This window comes from Gadus macrocephalus, chromosome 4 (genome assembly GCF_031168955.1).
Source record: "Gadus macrocephalus chromosome 4, ASM3116895v1".
NCBI classification, from domain to species: domain Eukaryota; kingdom Metazoa; phylum Chordata; class Actinopteri; order Gadiformes; family Gadidae; genus Gadus; species Gadus macrocephalus.
In genome coordinates, this window is record NC_082385.1 from 26,364,301 (window position 1) to 26,380,022 (window position 15,722).

Below are 15,722 nucleotides of genomic sequence, written 5' to 3' on the forward strand. Positions count from 1 at the left end.
TTTGGTTACCCAACTGGTTTGAGCTGAATAAATAGTGGATCATTTGTTAGTATTTTTCTTGTTCCAGGGCTCTGTTGCATCACCGCCTGCTCCATCTATGCTCACAGGATCACCACAGACTTCTTTGATCCTCTCTTCATTGCACAGAAGTAAATATTTGCCAATTATTATGACAAAGTATTGCTATTTGTGTTAATTGTCTTCTTTTTTAACGTGATTGTATTTGTTTAGTTGTTATTTGTTTTCTTTGTGATTCATTAATTCAAAATACATTACATGACATCATTATCATTATTATAATCATCATTGTCATTACCGCCACTGTTTCCATTAGCATTAGCGATGCCGTTAGCATGATGATGCATTGGGCTGTGGTCCCTGTGCAGGTTTGAGCTGGGCGGCGCGCTCTTCATCGGCTGGGCCGGCTCCGTGCTGTGTGTCCTGGGAGGCCTGGTCTTCTGTCTGTCCCTGTCGGAAGGCTCCACAGTCAGGCAAGCTCAATCAATCACTAATCAGTAGATCGGTCAATCAGTCAATCGGACAATAAATGACTCAAATAAGGATTTTAATGATATTTGTTTATGCCTTTTGTCCCCTCCAAGACTCTTGGGATTGTTTCAAGGGTCATTCTTGGGAGATTTTACTGCATGAATACAATATAGGGAATCACTCTTATTGCCCTTTGAGGCAGGCCTCTGTTTAAAGAGCGCTCTGGTTCCAGTCAGGGAAAAGCTGTGCAGTGACCCCCAGACCAACTCTGACCCCGAGGAGAGACGTGGTTCCTGGGGTGAACAGCATGATTTTCTTTTTAATATCCATTATGACATGACTGTTTTCTTTGTTTCAGTTAAATAACGACCTCAATTATCTATGTGAATGTCACCTTGGCAGCGAGGGCAAGAGAACCACTGCGGACAGAACACAGTTTGCTGTCAGGGTAGAAAATTATGGAAGTAGAATTTAAAAGAATTAATACCAGTAGTAGTATTTTAACCATTTAATTATATTTGTACTTTCATTGATTTATGAATAGCATATTAACGCTTGATAGCGGGACATCCTCAGCGCAGTTCGTCAAGGCAAAGGTTTCACTTGTTTGTACGTTCATCTCAATTTGAATCACTTTATTGTCGACCATGCGACACCACAAGGTGTACACCCACACACACAGACACACACACACACACACACACACACACACACACACACACACACACACACACACACACACACACACACACACTCACACCAACACATACACACACACGTATACATACATACATATACACACGCGCAGCCCCATGTCCACCATGCTACACAACGAGAGACACACACACACACACACACACACACACACACACACACACACACACACACACACACACGCACACACACATGCACACACACACACACACACACACACACACACACACACACACACACACACACACACACACTAAAATATTTATACATATATATATATATACACACACACAGCACCATGTCCACAAGGAGAGACACACACACACACACACACACACACACACACACTCACACCAACACATACACACACACGTATACATACATATATATACACACGCACAGCCCCATGTCCACCATGCTACACAACGAGAGACACACACACACACACACACACACACACACACACACACACACACACACACACACACATGCACACACACACACACACACACACACACACACACACACACACACACACACTAAAATATTTATACATATATATATATATATACACACACACAGCACCATGTCCACAAGGAGAGACACACACACACACACACACACACACACACACACACACACACACACACACACACACACACACACACACACACACACACACACACACACACACACACACACACACACATTGAAGCCCCATATACACACACACACAATTATATAGATATATAGATATATAGATATATAGATATATAGATATATGCATATACACACACTTCAATTCTTTTATTTTTCCCGCCTGTTCCTTTTGTCCAGTAGAACAGAGTACACCTACGGCAGGCGCGCGTCATTTGCGACCGCTCGCCCCGTGGACAGCAGAGTACTCCACGCGGAGACGCAGCGCGCTCAGCGGGACTCGACGCGGAGATTCGAACGTAACGCCTATGTGTGACGGAGCAGGGCGCAGCGACGGGGACATCGAAAAACAACAACACTGAATTCAGAATTAAAAAAATTTCAACAAGCTCTCCATAATAACTCATACAAACTTCAAGAACAGGAAATAACTTTAATAAGTTAGGTTAATGTAGTAAGCCTCCACTACTTTTGATTATTGGGTTATGGGTGAGCTCCGAAATATCGTACTTTTAAACAGAGATAGGAAAGTGGGCCATGAGTCGAAAAGGTTAGGAACTCCTGATCTAGTGACAAGTGATTAGGGTTGTCTTTAAGGTTAGGGGGTGAAACTGTAGTCATCCTACAGCAAGATGCCCTAACTCAATACCTGCTGCTTAACGCCATGTAGCCTATACCACTTTCAATCATTTTACTCAATATATCAACGTTTTTTTCTCATTGTTTGTACATTTTAACGTGTCAACTGTAAGTAAAGTTTTATAAAACATCACTATTGGCTATTGACTTCTGTGATGACAACCTAAAAAAAACATATTTAACTGAAATGTACCAATGAAACCCATATAAAGATACAAAAATCTTTTCAGTGAAGAATTGTAATGGATTTAATGGGTCAGGTTTCCTTTACTACAAAATCAACAGGCCCCTCTGAGAGAAGTCTAAAACCGAAAGATGGTTTCCTCCCATTCTCGCAGTGTCCCTCTGACCTCGAGAGGTCATAATGTATCACTAGCACTGATCTATCACCACCTGTTGATCAATATCGAGACCCACATCCCCCGTCCCAACCGTCCCATGTCACACAATAGCACTTGCCCCCCATGACGAAAATACTTCATTTACCTGGTCGCCCGGTTCCCTGCCGTCCGCTAAACAGTGATCAGGTTTCTGGATTGTTCCAAGGAGAAGGAGCAGGGGGGAGTTAAGATAATGGTTGCATTGTGCGTTATTTTTTTGTTTTTTTTTGCTGGGTGTATGTTTCCAAGAGGAAGGATAATGACGCATTAATAAACACATTACATTGATTGACGCATCGATCGCTCAGATTAACATCACCGTAGACTCCAAATACGTTTTTGATGACAGCTTTTGGTCGGCTGCGATTTCCTGAAGCACGCACCTCAGTGACCACTAGAGGGCAGCGTGTCCACACTTTAGCGCAACTAGGAATTAGTAACCCTAGCACCGAGATCATAATCAAATAGTCAAAATACTTTGCCCCCCGGACAGCAGGATAAATAATTAAACTGTCAAAAGACTTCGCCGTTGCGAAGTCATGTATTCCTCCTGAAACAGGTTCATACATTAACGTATTTTCTCCCCTCACAGTGACAACCCCCAGGCACGTCCCGACGTCAGAACTTGAAGTGTACAGCAGCATATCGCTGTTGCAGTGTTGTATATATAAAAAACACATCTCAAGAGCATTGATGTTGGTCTAGTTTGTGTGTTGAGATTCATCCACTCAGCATGACAGAAGCCTGCTGGAGAGTGCCTTCTTTCTGAAAGGGGGGGGGGCTCAATGAGGGAGGAACCAGGTTTTGGTCCTCAATAGTTCCTCAATTTGCTAAATTAAATCATGCTTTTTGGGATGGATGACAAAGAGCACCGGCCTCGATCTCTTTAAAGTTCACTAATATGCAGATTTCGCCCGCATGATGGTCATCGTTTGGCTCTCTTGCAATTTTGCCTTTTTTTCAAACTGCTGGCTCAGAAATTTATGTTATAATTGCTTCCTCATCATCGTTTCTTCTTTAACGTAGGCTACAACACAGACAACTTCACTGATCACTCGCCAACTGGTTCGGACCACTAGCTTTGGCGCCAACTGCTGGTCTTAACAAGTATGAGTGAGCGACCATGGTCAGTCGACACAGATCACTGAATTGGCTACTACAACCCTTTCTCTCAGGTGTTGTGCATTGGTATGCACTCCCTGTCGTGAAATGCCCTTTTTATTGGGAAAAACAAAACAAATAGGCTACGATAAGGCAAATGGGAACATGCAATTAAAACAAGGACTGAGCACACAACTTAATTGAAATGATTGAGGTTTATATGGTTGATATTATTTATGTGATTCTCAAATCAATAATAAGAACTTCTGGGTGAATCTCTTTTTTCCTATAGTGAGGTGCTCCTTAGTTTTGTTTTTTGTCCTTTCTGTTCAATGTCTCACACCTCACGAGATCGATTTAGTTTTAGAATAACATATTGTATTTCCCCTCTCTAAAACGCAACTCTTCTAAAGAGCGAGAATCAAGGAAGATCTCTTCTTCTCTTCTATTACCTAAACAAAGAATCGCGGTGGGAGATGTTCACGACAGGTGCATATCACAGCCCAAAACCGAGCTGGCCAGCACACAAAAACATACACACACACACACACACACACACACACACACACACACACACACACACACACACACACACACACACACACACACACACACACACACACACACACACACACACACACACACACACACACACACACACACACACACTATTCGCCTTGTACACTTTAATCACCAGGGGGGCCCACTCACATCACATGCTACAATACTGTCACCACAGCCAATCTGTCCCTACTTTACTTATAAGCTGAGACCGGGGTCGTGAAACATCCCTTTCATGGACGCTCCCTGCAGAAATCCTCACGTCAATCAACCCCCAAACCCTAACCCTAATAACCCTCCAATGACGCATTTAATTCCAGTCATGGTGGCTCAGAGAGCATGGGCAGTAGACTCAGCATGCGGCCCCACAGTGTAGGCCTTTAACAGCTTCAGAGGAAGACGCTGGGTGGTGTCTGCCCTGCAGCCAATTCATGCACTAATGTCATAGCCTATTGCAATAAGAACAATATGAAGGGACACCGGTAAGGGCTTGTCAAACTCAATGGCTGGGTGGAGTTAGGTGTCATCTAGGCAGAAAGATCCAACATGTCTGGAAAAGTAGATCCTATCCTGCTGAATCATTGTACAGAAAGCAGTTAAAATTGTCGCCAAATCAGGGCTATTGCTCTAATTGCTCTGATTAAGTTATATTGTTGAATTCAAACAACAATCTAACTTGTTGAGTGCCCAAGAAACCGACCAATAGGATGACAGAAGGTGCATCTAATCCCTTGTTTTGATAACCCGAGCCGAATGCTGAGGCCTACAGTTTCGGCCAATATCTTGACTCCACATCTCCAGCAGTGACGGTGAGGGCCGTGAGAGCTCGGCACACCGCCGCCTCTCACACGCAGCGGCCTGCAACACGAAACGGTCGTTCCACACCTCACTCGGAGCTCCCTGTGAATCGCTATGGACTTCCGATGGCCAAATTAGGAGTTAGCAAGGTGAAGAGAACGCCGCAATACAAAGAAAAACATCACGTCTAGAGGGATCGTGATTCCTTGGCAACGTCTGTCAAGACGCCGCCCCCCTCTCCCCCCAAAAAAGAGACTAACACCCCGAGGGGTTCCCAGCAGCGATGAAGATCCGTGTGGTCCAGATCTGGGGGTTTCTGATGACGGTGCTGGGCTGGATCTTCGTGGCCTGCACCATAGCCATGGAGGGCTGGAAGATCACCTCCATTGGTGGGATGGGGGGCTCGTCAATCATCAAGATAGCCTGGTTCTGGTCCAGCCTTTGGCGGGCTTGCTTCACCGACTCCACGGCCGTCACCAACTGCTACGACTTCCCCGTGCTCTGGTCCGTGGATGGTGGGTGAGACGTTTCTGTTGTTCGTTGGGTAGAAGTTTGAAGTGTGTTCTGAACGATCTGGGGCATGTTTCTGTAAATTATTGACCCAAAAAAACAATGGATTTAGTTTGTATAGAGATGATCAGTGGCTAGTTGGTTTCGTATTTGGGTGAAGGATGAGTCTTAGAGACACAGGTTAACTTGCCACTTGTAACTCTTTTAGGTTATTTTAGGTTTGTGCAGTGTGGGGAAATGTTTACAGTGAAGGGTCATTCATGCAGTGTTGGCACACAGTTTCAGTCCATTACATTTTCCCATACATAGCACTATATTGGCCTATTCCTGGGTCTGCCTTTGGTCTCATCCTTCGACCTTGTTCTGCAACACCCGTTTTCTTCCCATCATTGAAATGTCCTTCTATCTGCTGCCCCCTGCAGGCCACATCCAGATAGTGCGTGGGCTGCTAATGGGGTCGCTGGCGGTGGGCGCGCTGGGCTTCGTGCTCAGCATGATGGGCATGGAGTGCACCTTCCTGGGTGGGAAGGAGAAGCCCAAACACAGGAAGGTCTACGCAGGGGGATGCTTCCACATACTCAGCGGTAAGCAGCTGGGAACCAGAGGAGTGTAAACAAGGATAGGTGTCCCAGAGACATGAAACAACCCAGTTGTACATTTGCAATGTTTTATTAAATTCCTGGACCAGTATTTCATAATCAACTCTAGTGTTTTCGAGCCAACTAGCAATCTAGTTGCAATCTATTTAATGCAACAAGTAACATGTTGAAGTGCCTGACTCACTGTGGAGGAAAGGGGTTGTGCCAAAACATGGTAGGGATTGCATTGGACATGGACTTCCTTATCCGAGCAAAGATTCAATATTGCTAAAACACAAATAGCTGCACTCTCCATTATTATTATTTAATGAATATATTAAGAAAATATATTATTTTCTTAATTTTTTGAAAGAGGGTGTGCAGCCCTTCCATTTTTCTATCCCGTTTGGATAAAATGTTTGGCTAAATGATTCAATGTAAATTTGAAATACATGTTACCAGGGTACATCGCTTTGCCGTGTATAGTTTATAAGGGGGAACACAAAGTTAAAGCTATGGTAGGCAACTGATTTTAGAATACTCACTGTGGAGGAAAGGGGTTGTGCTAAAACATGGTAGGGATTGCATTGGACATGGACTTCCTTATCCGAGCAAAGATTCAATATTGCTAAAACACAAATAGCTGCACTCTCCATTATTATTATTTAATGAAGAAAGCTAAACCAATAATAAAGTGCAACAAATATATGCTCAATCAAAGGTTGAAATGTATTTTTCTAAATCTTTATCAAATAGTTTTTTCTTAATGTATAATAACGACCTTATGTAGTTCTGAAATCTGAAGTGAATGCTTTTGTGAACCTCAGGTATCCTGTCAACGTGCGGGTATGTGGTCTATGCCCAGTACGTCTCTGGAGAATACTTCAACCCCCATTTTGAAGGACTGAAGTAGGTCAAGAAGTCATCTTCGTTGTTAGCTCAATGAATCATACATTACATTGTTAAACAATATCGTTTCTTCAACTGCATTGTGAATGACAGTTAACTCCTTTACTCTCCCTCTCTCCCTCTCTCTCCCTCTCTCTCCCTCTCTCTTCCTCACTCTCCCTCTCTCTCTCTCTCTCTCGCTATCTGTCTCTCTCTCTGTCTCTGTCTCTCTCTCTCTCTCTCTCTCTGTCTCTCTCTCACCCTCTCTCCATCTCTCTCTCTCTCTCTCTCTCTCTCTCTCTCTCTCTCTCTCTCTGTCTCTCTCTCACCCTCTCTCCATCTCTCTCTCTCTCTCTCTCTCTCTCTCTCTCTCTCTCTCTCTCTCTCTCTCTGTCTCTCTCTCTCTCTCTGTCTCTCTCTCTCTCTCTCTCTCTCTCTCTCTCTCTCTCTCTCTCTCTCTCTCTCTCTCTCTCTCTCTCTCTCTCTCTCTCTCTCTCTCTCTATCCCTCTATCTTTCTCCCTCACCCTCTCTCTGTGTCTTCCCCCCCTCTCTCTCTATCCCTCACCTTTTCTACGCATGTTTAACCTCTCTCTCGCTCTCACCCTCTCTATCTCCCACTCTCTCCTTCTCCCCCCCCCCCTCTCTCTCTCTCTCTCTCTAGGTTTGACCTGGGGACCCCTCTCTTCCTGGGCTGGGTGGGCTCTGCGTTTCACATTACTGGCGGATGTTTTTACCTGTGGGCCTCATGCAAGCCGCTGTGTGGAGGAAAAGTGACGTAAGCGTCCCCCCGTGTGCGCACACACACACACACACACACACACACACACACACACACACACACACACACACACACACACACACACACACACACACACACACACACACACACACACACACACACACACACATATGCACACAAACAGACACACACAATACAATTATTATAGCTCTTTTTTTCCTCTGATAAGAAGATCCTGTGTTTCAAGGTTTGCTGTGTGTGTCGGGTTACTTTGTTGTGATGTCTGAACTCCCACGATGCCACTCACTACCTATGATAATAATTCCTATACTCTGCACTCTGTGTAGTTGGTTGTTTTTTGAAAGAGGGTGTGCAGCCCTTCCATTTTTCTATCCCGTTTGGATAAAATGTTTGGCTAAATGATTCAATGTAAATTTGAAATACATGTTACCAGGGTACATCGCTTTGCCGTGTATAGTTTATAAGGGGGAACACAAAGTTAAAGCTATGGTAGGCAACTGATTTTAGAATACTCAGACAAAAATGTAACAAATACGGTATCTGTGGCAGGTTGTAAGGCCTACCTCTCTGTCTACAAGCCCTCTAGGCTAAAGCTAGCAAGCAATCAAGTATTTTTGGGAAGTGTCTTTAGACATAGGCCTGAAGAGAAGGTTGGGATTTTTACGGTTAGATTCTTTCCGAATCTTGCCGACTGGTTTCTCCAAATTGCCTACCCAAGCTGTAAGGTAAGGATGAGGATTGCTGAACCAATGAAAAAAATCCCGCTTATAAAGTTCGACTTTCCCTTTGAAGGACTATCGTGATTCCCGCCGTTCCTGAGCTTCCTGAGACGACAACGGCCTTGTCCACCGTGTCTGAGATCCCATCCAAGAGCAAGGTCTCCACCTCCTCCACCTCCTCCTCCTCTTCCTCCACCGCTCGTTCCGATGTGTCCGGGATCTCGTCGAGGGCCGAACGTTCCTCCGGGTCTTCCAGGTCTTCCAGATCATCCGGGTCTTCCAGGTCGGCGGGGCGTCCCTCTCGGTCCCGGGCCGCCAGATCATCAGCCTCGGAGTCGGGCCGCTCGTCGAGGTCCAGCCGGTCGTCTCGCTCCAGCGGGGCTGGGGGCGCTGGGACAGTATCGTCTCGGTCCGCTGGGTCCAGGAGTGACCGCATACCCTTCTTGAATACCAACTACGTTTGAAATATATTTAAAGGTGACATATCATACCAACAGGTGTGAGTGGGATTAACCGCTACAAGCCGATTTGAAAATCGGCCTCTTCTGACATCACAGGTGGGCGTGTCCACCTAGATGTGTGACGGATAGATGTGCAATGTTTGCTGCAGTCCGCTGGGTAGGCTGGTAGACTGATCTATCCAGCACACATCTAGGTGGACACGCCCACTTGTGATGTCAGAATTAAAAAATGCTTGTAACGGCTAATCACACTCACACCTGGTATAATATGTCACCTTTAAGTACAATAGTGTGCAATTACATTACAGGTTCTCTCCAGATTCGATTGTGCGTTTTTGTCGACCGTGAATCAGAATGGATGTATGGATATTGTTTTTGCTTGATCAATTAGTTTGGCAATTGGGTTTATTGGTTTTCTATTCATCATTTCTGTTCATTCCGTCCTGTGGATTGTGAATAGGGCTTGTCTGGTCATCTTCACTGTATTTTTTATCAATTCCTCAAACACTCCTTTAATCTCAACTCCTCCTGTTGTCCTTCAACCCCTGCTCATCAGCGGGAAACCAAAGAAAAAAAAAAAATATATAGCCACTAAATAATTTATTGTTACAGATACCACCAAAATGTAGATATATTTTAGATTTTTATATATTTTTGGCCCATTGACACATAAGGAACTGGTTCAGGGATAGACATGTGTATATAGGTAGGAGTGTCACAGCACTGTTACATTTACGTTAGCATTTATATAAATAACACCGTACTGTGTTACTAGGATTACGATCCAAAATGTCAGCCGCTCTGGAGCCATGTGGAAAGATTTCTCCAGAACGTAATGGGGATATTGTTTGACACAACAGCCTAATGCTTGAATTGTTTCAATAAAGAGGATATCAATGCTAGGAAGCTATTGGGAAACCTTTACTGTACTTTCTACCAAAGATTCAAAGTTATGCTATACATTGGTTTGCCAATGATGTACATAAATAAAACTGAATAAATACCTTTTGTGGTCAAATGCTATATCATCTTTGATTTCAAGTGTATGAATATCGTAAAATTATAAAATCTTCAGAAACCCCAAGATTTCATCTATTTCATTAATGGTAAATGTTCAAAAAATTCAAGAAACTTCGCTGTACATAAAGAACACCCTATTTTATATAGGACTAGCCACAATGATCAGACAATAGCCGAAAAACCACCACAACAAGCCTTCACATCTGAGGACTTTCTGAAGCGCTGACGGAAGTGGGGCTCTCCTTTAGGCCTGTAGCAGCTGGGGAGTGCAGCTCAGGTGTACCCTGCTAGCCCTAACGAGGTGTCTGACGCAAAGGAACCCTGGAAATGAATCGGTCGGAAATGGAAAATCTAAATGGACAAAATGCAATGACATTATTAAAACACTAATCGACAACCCTGGCACTTTGACTTTGTCTCCTAGTCCATTTCAGGGTATTAGTGTGTGATGATGTGGGGGCCGTCAGGCCCAAGGGCCCAACCAGAAGGGACTAAACTCCACTCTGATTAACCCTTGAATAATCATTGCATTTTTTGCAATTTACAATTAATTATTCATTTGATTGGATCCTTGTTATTGTTACTTATTTTTGTTCCTCGACCGTTTAGCTACTCTAGATTAGACAGAGTGATGTCATCTTCAAATAAACATGGGGCATTTGAAACTCTCTCTCTAAGCAAGAAATTTGAGAGGGGTTGGCTACAATTACAGATAAAAGGACATTCCCACTTCCACTCGTGGGAAAGTGTTGGGTCAAATGCTTACTTGGCAAAAACATCTAAAAGACGTGATGAAGACCGACTGGTTTAACCAGCGCGCATCAGCATTTTGACGCTCAACACCTGATCTCAGTTTATCCTAGTTTGACTTGTCTTGAAAGCATTTTACAACTGTCTTCTCTCTCCTCCATTGCCCCTGGTCTTTTATCCATTAAATCACAGTAGCATTTTCCAGATTCCTCATTTTGTTGCTGTTGGATTTTATTCTATTTGATTAGGGGTGGACGGCCAAGATGAAGTACAGGACCGTGGTGATGTACTTGGAGGTGGGCTGCTTCGTGTCGTGTCTGTGCGGCTGGGTCCTGGTTTGCTCCACCTTGCCCACGGAGTACTGGAACTTCTCCGAGGTGGGCAGCACCGTCCTAACCACCGCCAACTACTTCTCAAATCTGTGGATGGACTGCATCTCGGACACCACGGGCGTCTCCGACTGCAAGTACTACCCCTCCATGCTGGGACTCTCCGGTAGGCGTCAGACGTCGGCCAGTCGTCACTGTTTAGCGGGCCTGTATTAGGTGTCAGTGGACCTTATTTCATGTGATTAAATAGGCCCACCAGAGATGTTTTACCTTTACAAAGAAAGGTAAAACGTTGCCTTAAACATTAAAAAAATAAAAGGAAAGAGTGAAATGAGCGGTAGGCGTGATCAGTGTCAAAAAATAATTTGAGATTTGCCGCTTCCGCTCGTATTTTTTATTGAATAAAATGTAAAAATCAAAAGTTAATCATGAAAAACGTTATGACCTGTTAAGTTATGGTTCAGATCTAATTCTTTTGTGGGTCTACTTCAATGTGTGTTTCAGAACTTGAGCAAAGTTACGTTCAGATTTTTAATCAAACAATGATTTAGACAGTAATAACAAATTGAGGATTAACAAAGGGAAATAAAGGGTTCTGCTAAGGGCTCAGATTAAGGGGGTAACCTGTGGGGCCCCTGAGAGCCTGAATACTTTTAATTAGAAAGGCCACCGGCTAGTGATTGGGTTTTACTACATGTCAACACTCTCCTCTTATAATCCCCCCCGGCCCCATTCATGTTCTTGTTCGACATTGTGCTTCCATTGGCTGAGCTGGCCCCTCGTAGCGTCAGGCTATTGATGGCATGACGTGATGTTATAAGTAATGTTTTCCCTTTAGGGTATGGGGGCCCGTCTAGGCTTCTGGGCCAAAAGCACGAATCTAGGAAACTATAATATATGCAACGGTAAAATGAATGAAGTAGGCATTTAATAATTAAAATATATAATTATTATAAATAAATATATGTATAAAGATATATCCCTGAAATAAATAAATGTTACAAATCGAGTTACTTCAATTTCCCTTCCTCTGTTTTTACTTAGATAACGCTCCTCTGGGTGCATTGTGTGTGTCGGACAAGTTCGCTTCCTCAACCGTCTTGTGTCCTCCAGCGTTCCTCCACGCGTGCCGCGCGCTGGCCGTGGCGTCCGTCGCCACCGGCTTCTTCGGCGGCGTCCTGACGCTCATCGGGATGAAGTGCACCAAGATCGGCGGCTCGGAGCTCGCCAACGCCCGGGTCACCTTCGCAGGAGCGGTCACGTATTTTGTATCAGGTAAAAAAAAAAAAATGTTGGGTTTCAAGCCCACCTGTGATTGACAGGGAAAATGGGTTCCCCGAACCAATCGGGAAAGAGATGCCCGTTTTGGTCAGAAATGTACGTAAACTCCAAACCAAATAGGAATAGATATATTTATATATAAATCACACTGAAATAGAGCTCCTTAATGTAACCTATAATACAGGGGGACAGCTGGGGACAGCACGTGACACAGTGACGCTTAAAAATAAGCAGTTGACGTGACGTCACAGACAGGGCCGGCCCAAGCCTTTCGGGGGCCCTAAGCAGAATTTGATATTGGGGCCCCCCCTCCCACCTAGCGGAGTCATTTGCGCTCGACGATTATTGACAAAAATGTCACACTACAATGATTTGACAATGAATTAATTGACATTATCAATTGTATTAATACTGAATTACGTAGATGTGATTTCCTGTATTTTTTATATGGCCAGCTGGAGAAGGGAAATACCTAAATTTAAGCATATTCATAGCATTTTGCTTTTTGACTTATTGAGATGGTGACTTGGGCTTGGGCTCATTCAGTTGCTCTCATGCCAAAAATATTCTAGACTTTTGTCCCTTGATAGACCCCTGTATTATTATAGTCGTTATTTACACCAAAACAGTCACCTTTTAACCTTAGAGGGCACTTAGATCACAGATTTATTTTAAACTTTCATATTCAAAGTGAAGCATCAAGTGTGGTTTACTGAAGTTAAATTGTAAAATAATTAAATACAACAGCATTTGTATTTTTTTTTTAAAGTATCAGTTTAATAAACAGATCTAAAATCAAACTGTTTCAAAACATTCAAATAAACGATAATAACAAAACTGATAATTCCTGTATAGATGTATTCTTTATTTCATTCAATCAGGTCACTTGTTTAAGTTATTTAATATTATTATTATTATTATTTTAAATTATTTTAATTTATTTTATTTTTTTTCCGATAGGGGGCCCCCTGGCGGTCAGGAGGCCCCAAGCGCCCGCTTGTATCGCTTATGCGATACAAGCCCTGGTCACAGTCACAGATCATGCACGCAATAGCACTTTTAAACCTTTCGAGGGAGTCTTCAACAATGCAAAACCATCTTCAAGTAAAATCGAAGTTTAAACCCTTTAAAGTTAAACCCTAAACAACAACTATATTAATTAAGTTTAATTGATTAAATATCATTAATTTCATTATCGCTTTATTATTACTCTATCGTAGTGAAATATAGCCTACCAGTAAAATCAGCAGTAGGCCTATATCAAATATAATCCTATATTTCGCTTCCTCCTAGGTCTCTGTGGGATGGTCACCTACTCACTTTGGGGCAACCGAGTCGTTAGCGAGTTCAAGGATCCAAACTTTGTGTCACAGAAGTGAGTAAGGTGTTGCTTCTGTGGCAAGCAGTCATTTGACTGAACTTTTTGTTTTCTGTTTCTGTTGACAGAAAACAGAACCGTGAGACACGTTTCCATGTAGGAATGAAAGGTCACAAAGCTAACTTGTGCTGTATTGAAAAAAAACACTTCGGTTAGCCGAGATAGTTTGCAAATCACTGTTGCACAGCCAGTAAGACAGGACATGAAATCAGTAACTGCAAGGTACTGAATTGTACACATTGTGAATATATCTATATCTTTTTTTTATCAAAAAATATAGTGAAATAGTTATTCATATTTTATTTTTCAATGGAAATTCCAGCCATGAACACAATCTCTTAACAGACTCGCTATCTGCTGTCTCTGCGGGTCAGGTTTGAGCTGGGGGCGGCGGTCTTCGTGGGCTGGGGCGGATCCAGCCTCCTGCTTGTTGGAGGGGGCCTTTTGAGCTATCTCTCTGGCAGAGAGGGCCTACACTTCAGGTAAAACGACCAGTTTAACAGTGCAACTCACTATTGATTAGTAAAGTTCTTTAGTGGGTACTTTTGTCAAATGTAAATCACACTGAATTCATTGTTTTTCATATTTTTTCTTTGGACAATTTTGTGGATTTGCTTAAAACTCACCATCATTCATCACCCAATCAAACTAAAAATAGTCTGATTTATTTAGATACAAAACTTTATCGTCAAATATCTTAAAGCTTATACTTCAGCGAGCTCCGGTGACCCCAAATGCATTTCCCCTAGAGTTTTGGGAACACTCTTTTAGGGCATCCTGCTTACAGAGCGCTTACTGGTTGGACTGTGGACAGAGGGGATGGAAGCCATCACCTATTGGATGGCTTCACCCTACATGCCAATCAAAAAACCCATCCTAAATAACGCCCATTTCCGTTCCTCCAGTAGTGACAAGGGTCCGCGCCGACCCGCAACGTACGCCCAGGCCCGCTCCAGACGGACGTACGCAACGGCGCGGACTAGACGGACCTACGGACCACCTCTGTTCTACCAGGGCCGCGACAGCAGAGGAGTCCGGAGCACGAGGACCCCTGGGACCATCAGGACACCCAGGACCACCAGCCAGCCCAGGACCATCAACTTCCCCGGGAGCGAGGAGTTCGTATGACGGTCGCGAACGCTTGGTCAGAGAATCATGAGTTTTTGTCTTTTTAAGCCTTTTGTAATACTTATGTGTTGTTGTATGAACTGGACTTTTTTTTTATTTTTTTGTTCTTTGTGTGTCAAGAAATGTTTCAAGATTGTTGTCTGTGACTTATTTTTTTATGACTTATTTTAACCTCTAACCCAAAAACATCTTACTTAACGTCAAACTTATTTATATGAATTTAAACAATATCTTATCTATCCACTAATCCATCACTTAAGGTATCAAATTCACCATCAAAATGCCAACTGTAATCCTAACACAGACCCTCAATCCTACCTCAACCAAAATACTAACCTTCTAATACTGGGCCCGCCCTAAGGATGCTGCAACCCTCCCCTGCCCAATGATTGGTCAGTCACCTGTTAGCCGATCCCTGATTGGTGAGCAACAAGAGCGAACTAGATTATCGTTAGCAGATTGGTGGTTCTTTCATTGGGTTGATATTGTTGTTGTTTATGTAAATAAAGCAATTGAGACAAATTGCAATATAGGGCCTTCTCCCTAAACGTCTCATGTCGTTCTTTTACATTATTTTTTG

General features: G+C 43.3%; 4 protein-coding genes across 4 annotated transcripts in view; 3 read left to right on the forward strand and 1 right to left on the reverse strand.

Moving 5' to 3' along the window:
• Positions 1-1,282, forward strand: part of LOC132456438 (claudin-10-like) — a 5,471-nt gene extending 4,189 nt beyond the window's left edge. The window contains exons 3-4 of the mRNA XM_060050786.1: positions 68-149; positions 387-1,282. Coding sequence (XP_059906769.1) covers positions 68-149; positions 387-519 — 215 coding nt within the window. The 3' untranslated portion in view covers positions 520-1,282. The remainder of the gene's footprint in view (positions 1-67; positions 150-386) is intronic.
• LOC132456444 (2-oxoglutarate receptor 1-like) overlaps positions 1-15,722 on the reverse strand; it is a 70,765-nt gene that overhangs the window by 11,400 nt on the left and 43,643 nt on the right. The gene's annotated exons all lie outside the window — the stretch shown is intronic.
• Positions 5,356-10,279, forward strand: cldn10e (claudin 10e). Its single transcript, XM_060050787.1, has 5 exons — positions 5,356-5,854; positions 6,272-6,433; positions 7,255-7,336; positions 7,978-8,091; positions 8,869-10,279. Exons 1-5 carry the CDS (start codon positions 5,623-5,625, stop codon positions 9,257-9,259), a joined length of 981 nt encoding a protein of 326 aa, XP_059906770.1. The 5' UTR covers positions 5,356-5,622; the 3' UTR covers positions 9,260-10,279.
• cldn10d (claudin 10d) lies at positions 11,049-15,669 on the forward strand. The gene is made up of 5 exons (XM_060050790.1): positions 11,049-11,521; positions 12,469-12,630; positions 13,930-14,011; positions 14,389-14,496; positions 14,920-15,669. The coding sequence occupies exons 1-5, from the start codon at positions 11,290-11,292 to the stop codon at positions 15,140-15,142; spliced, it is 807 nt and encodes a 268-aa protein (XP_059906773.1). The 5' UTR covers positions 11,049-11,289; the 3' UTR covers positions 15,143-15,669.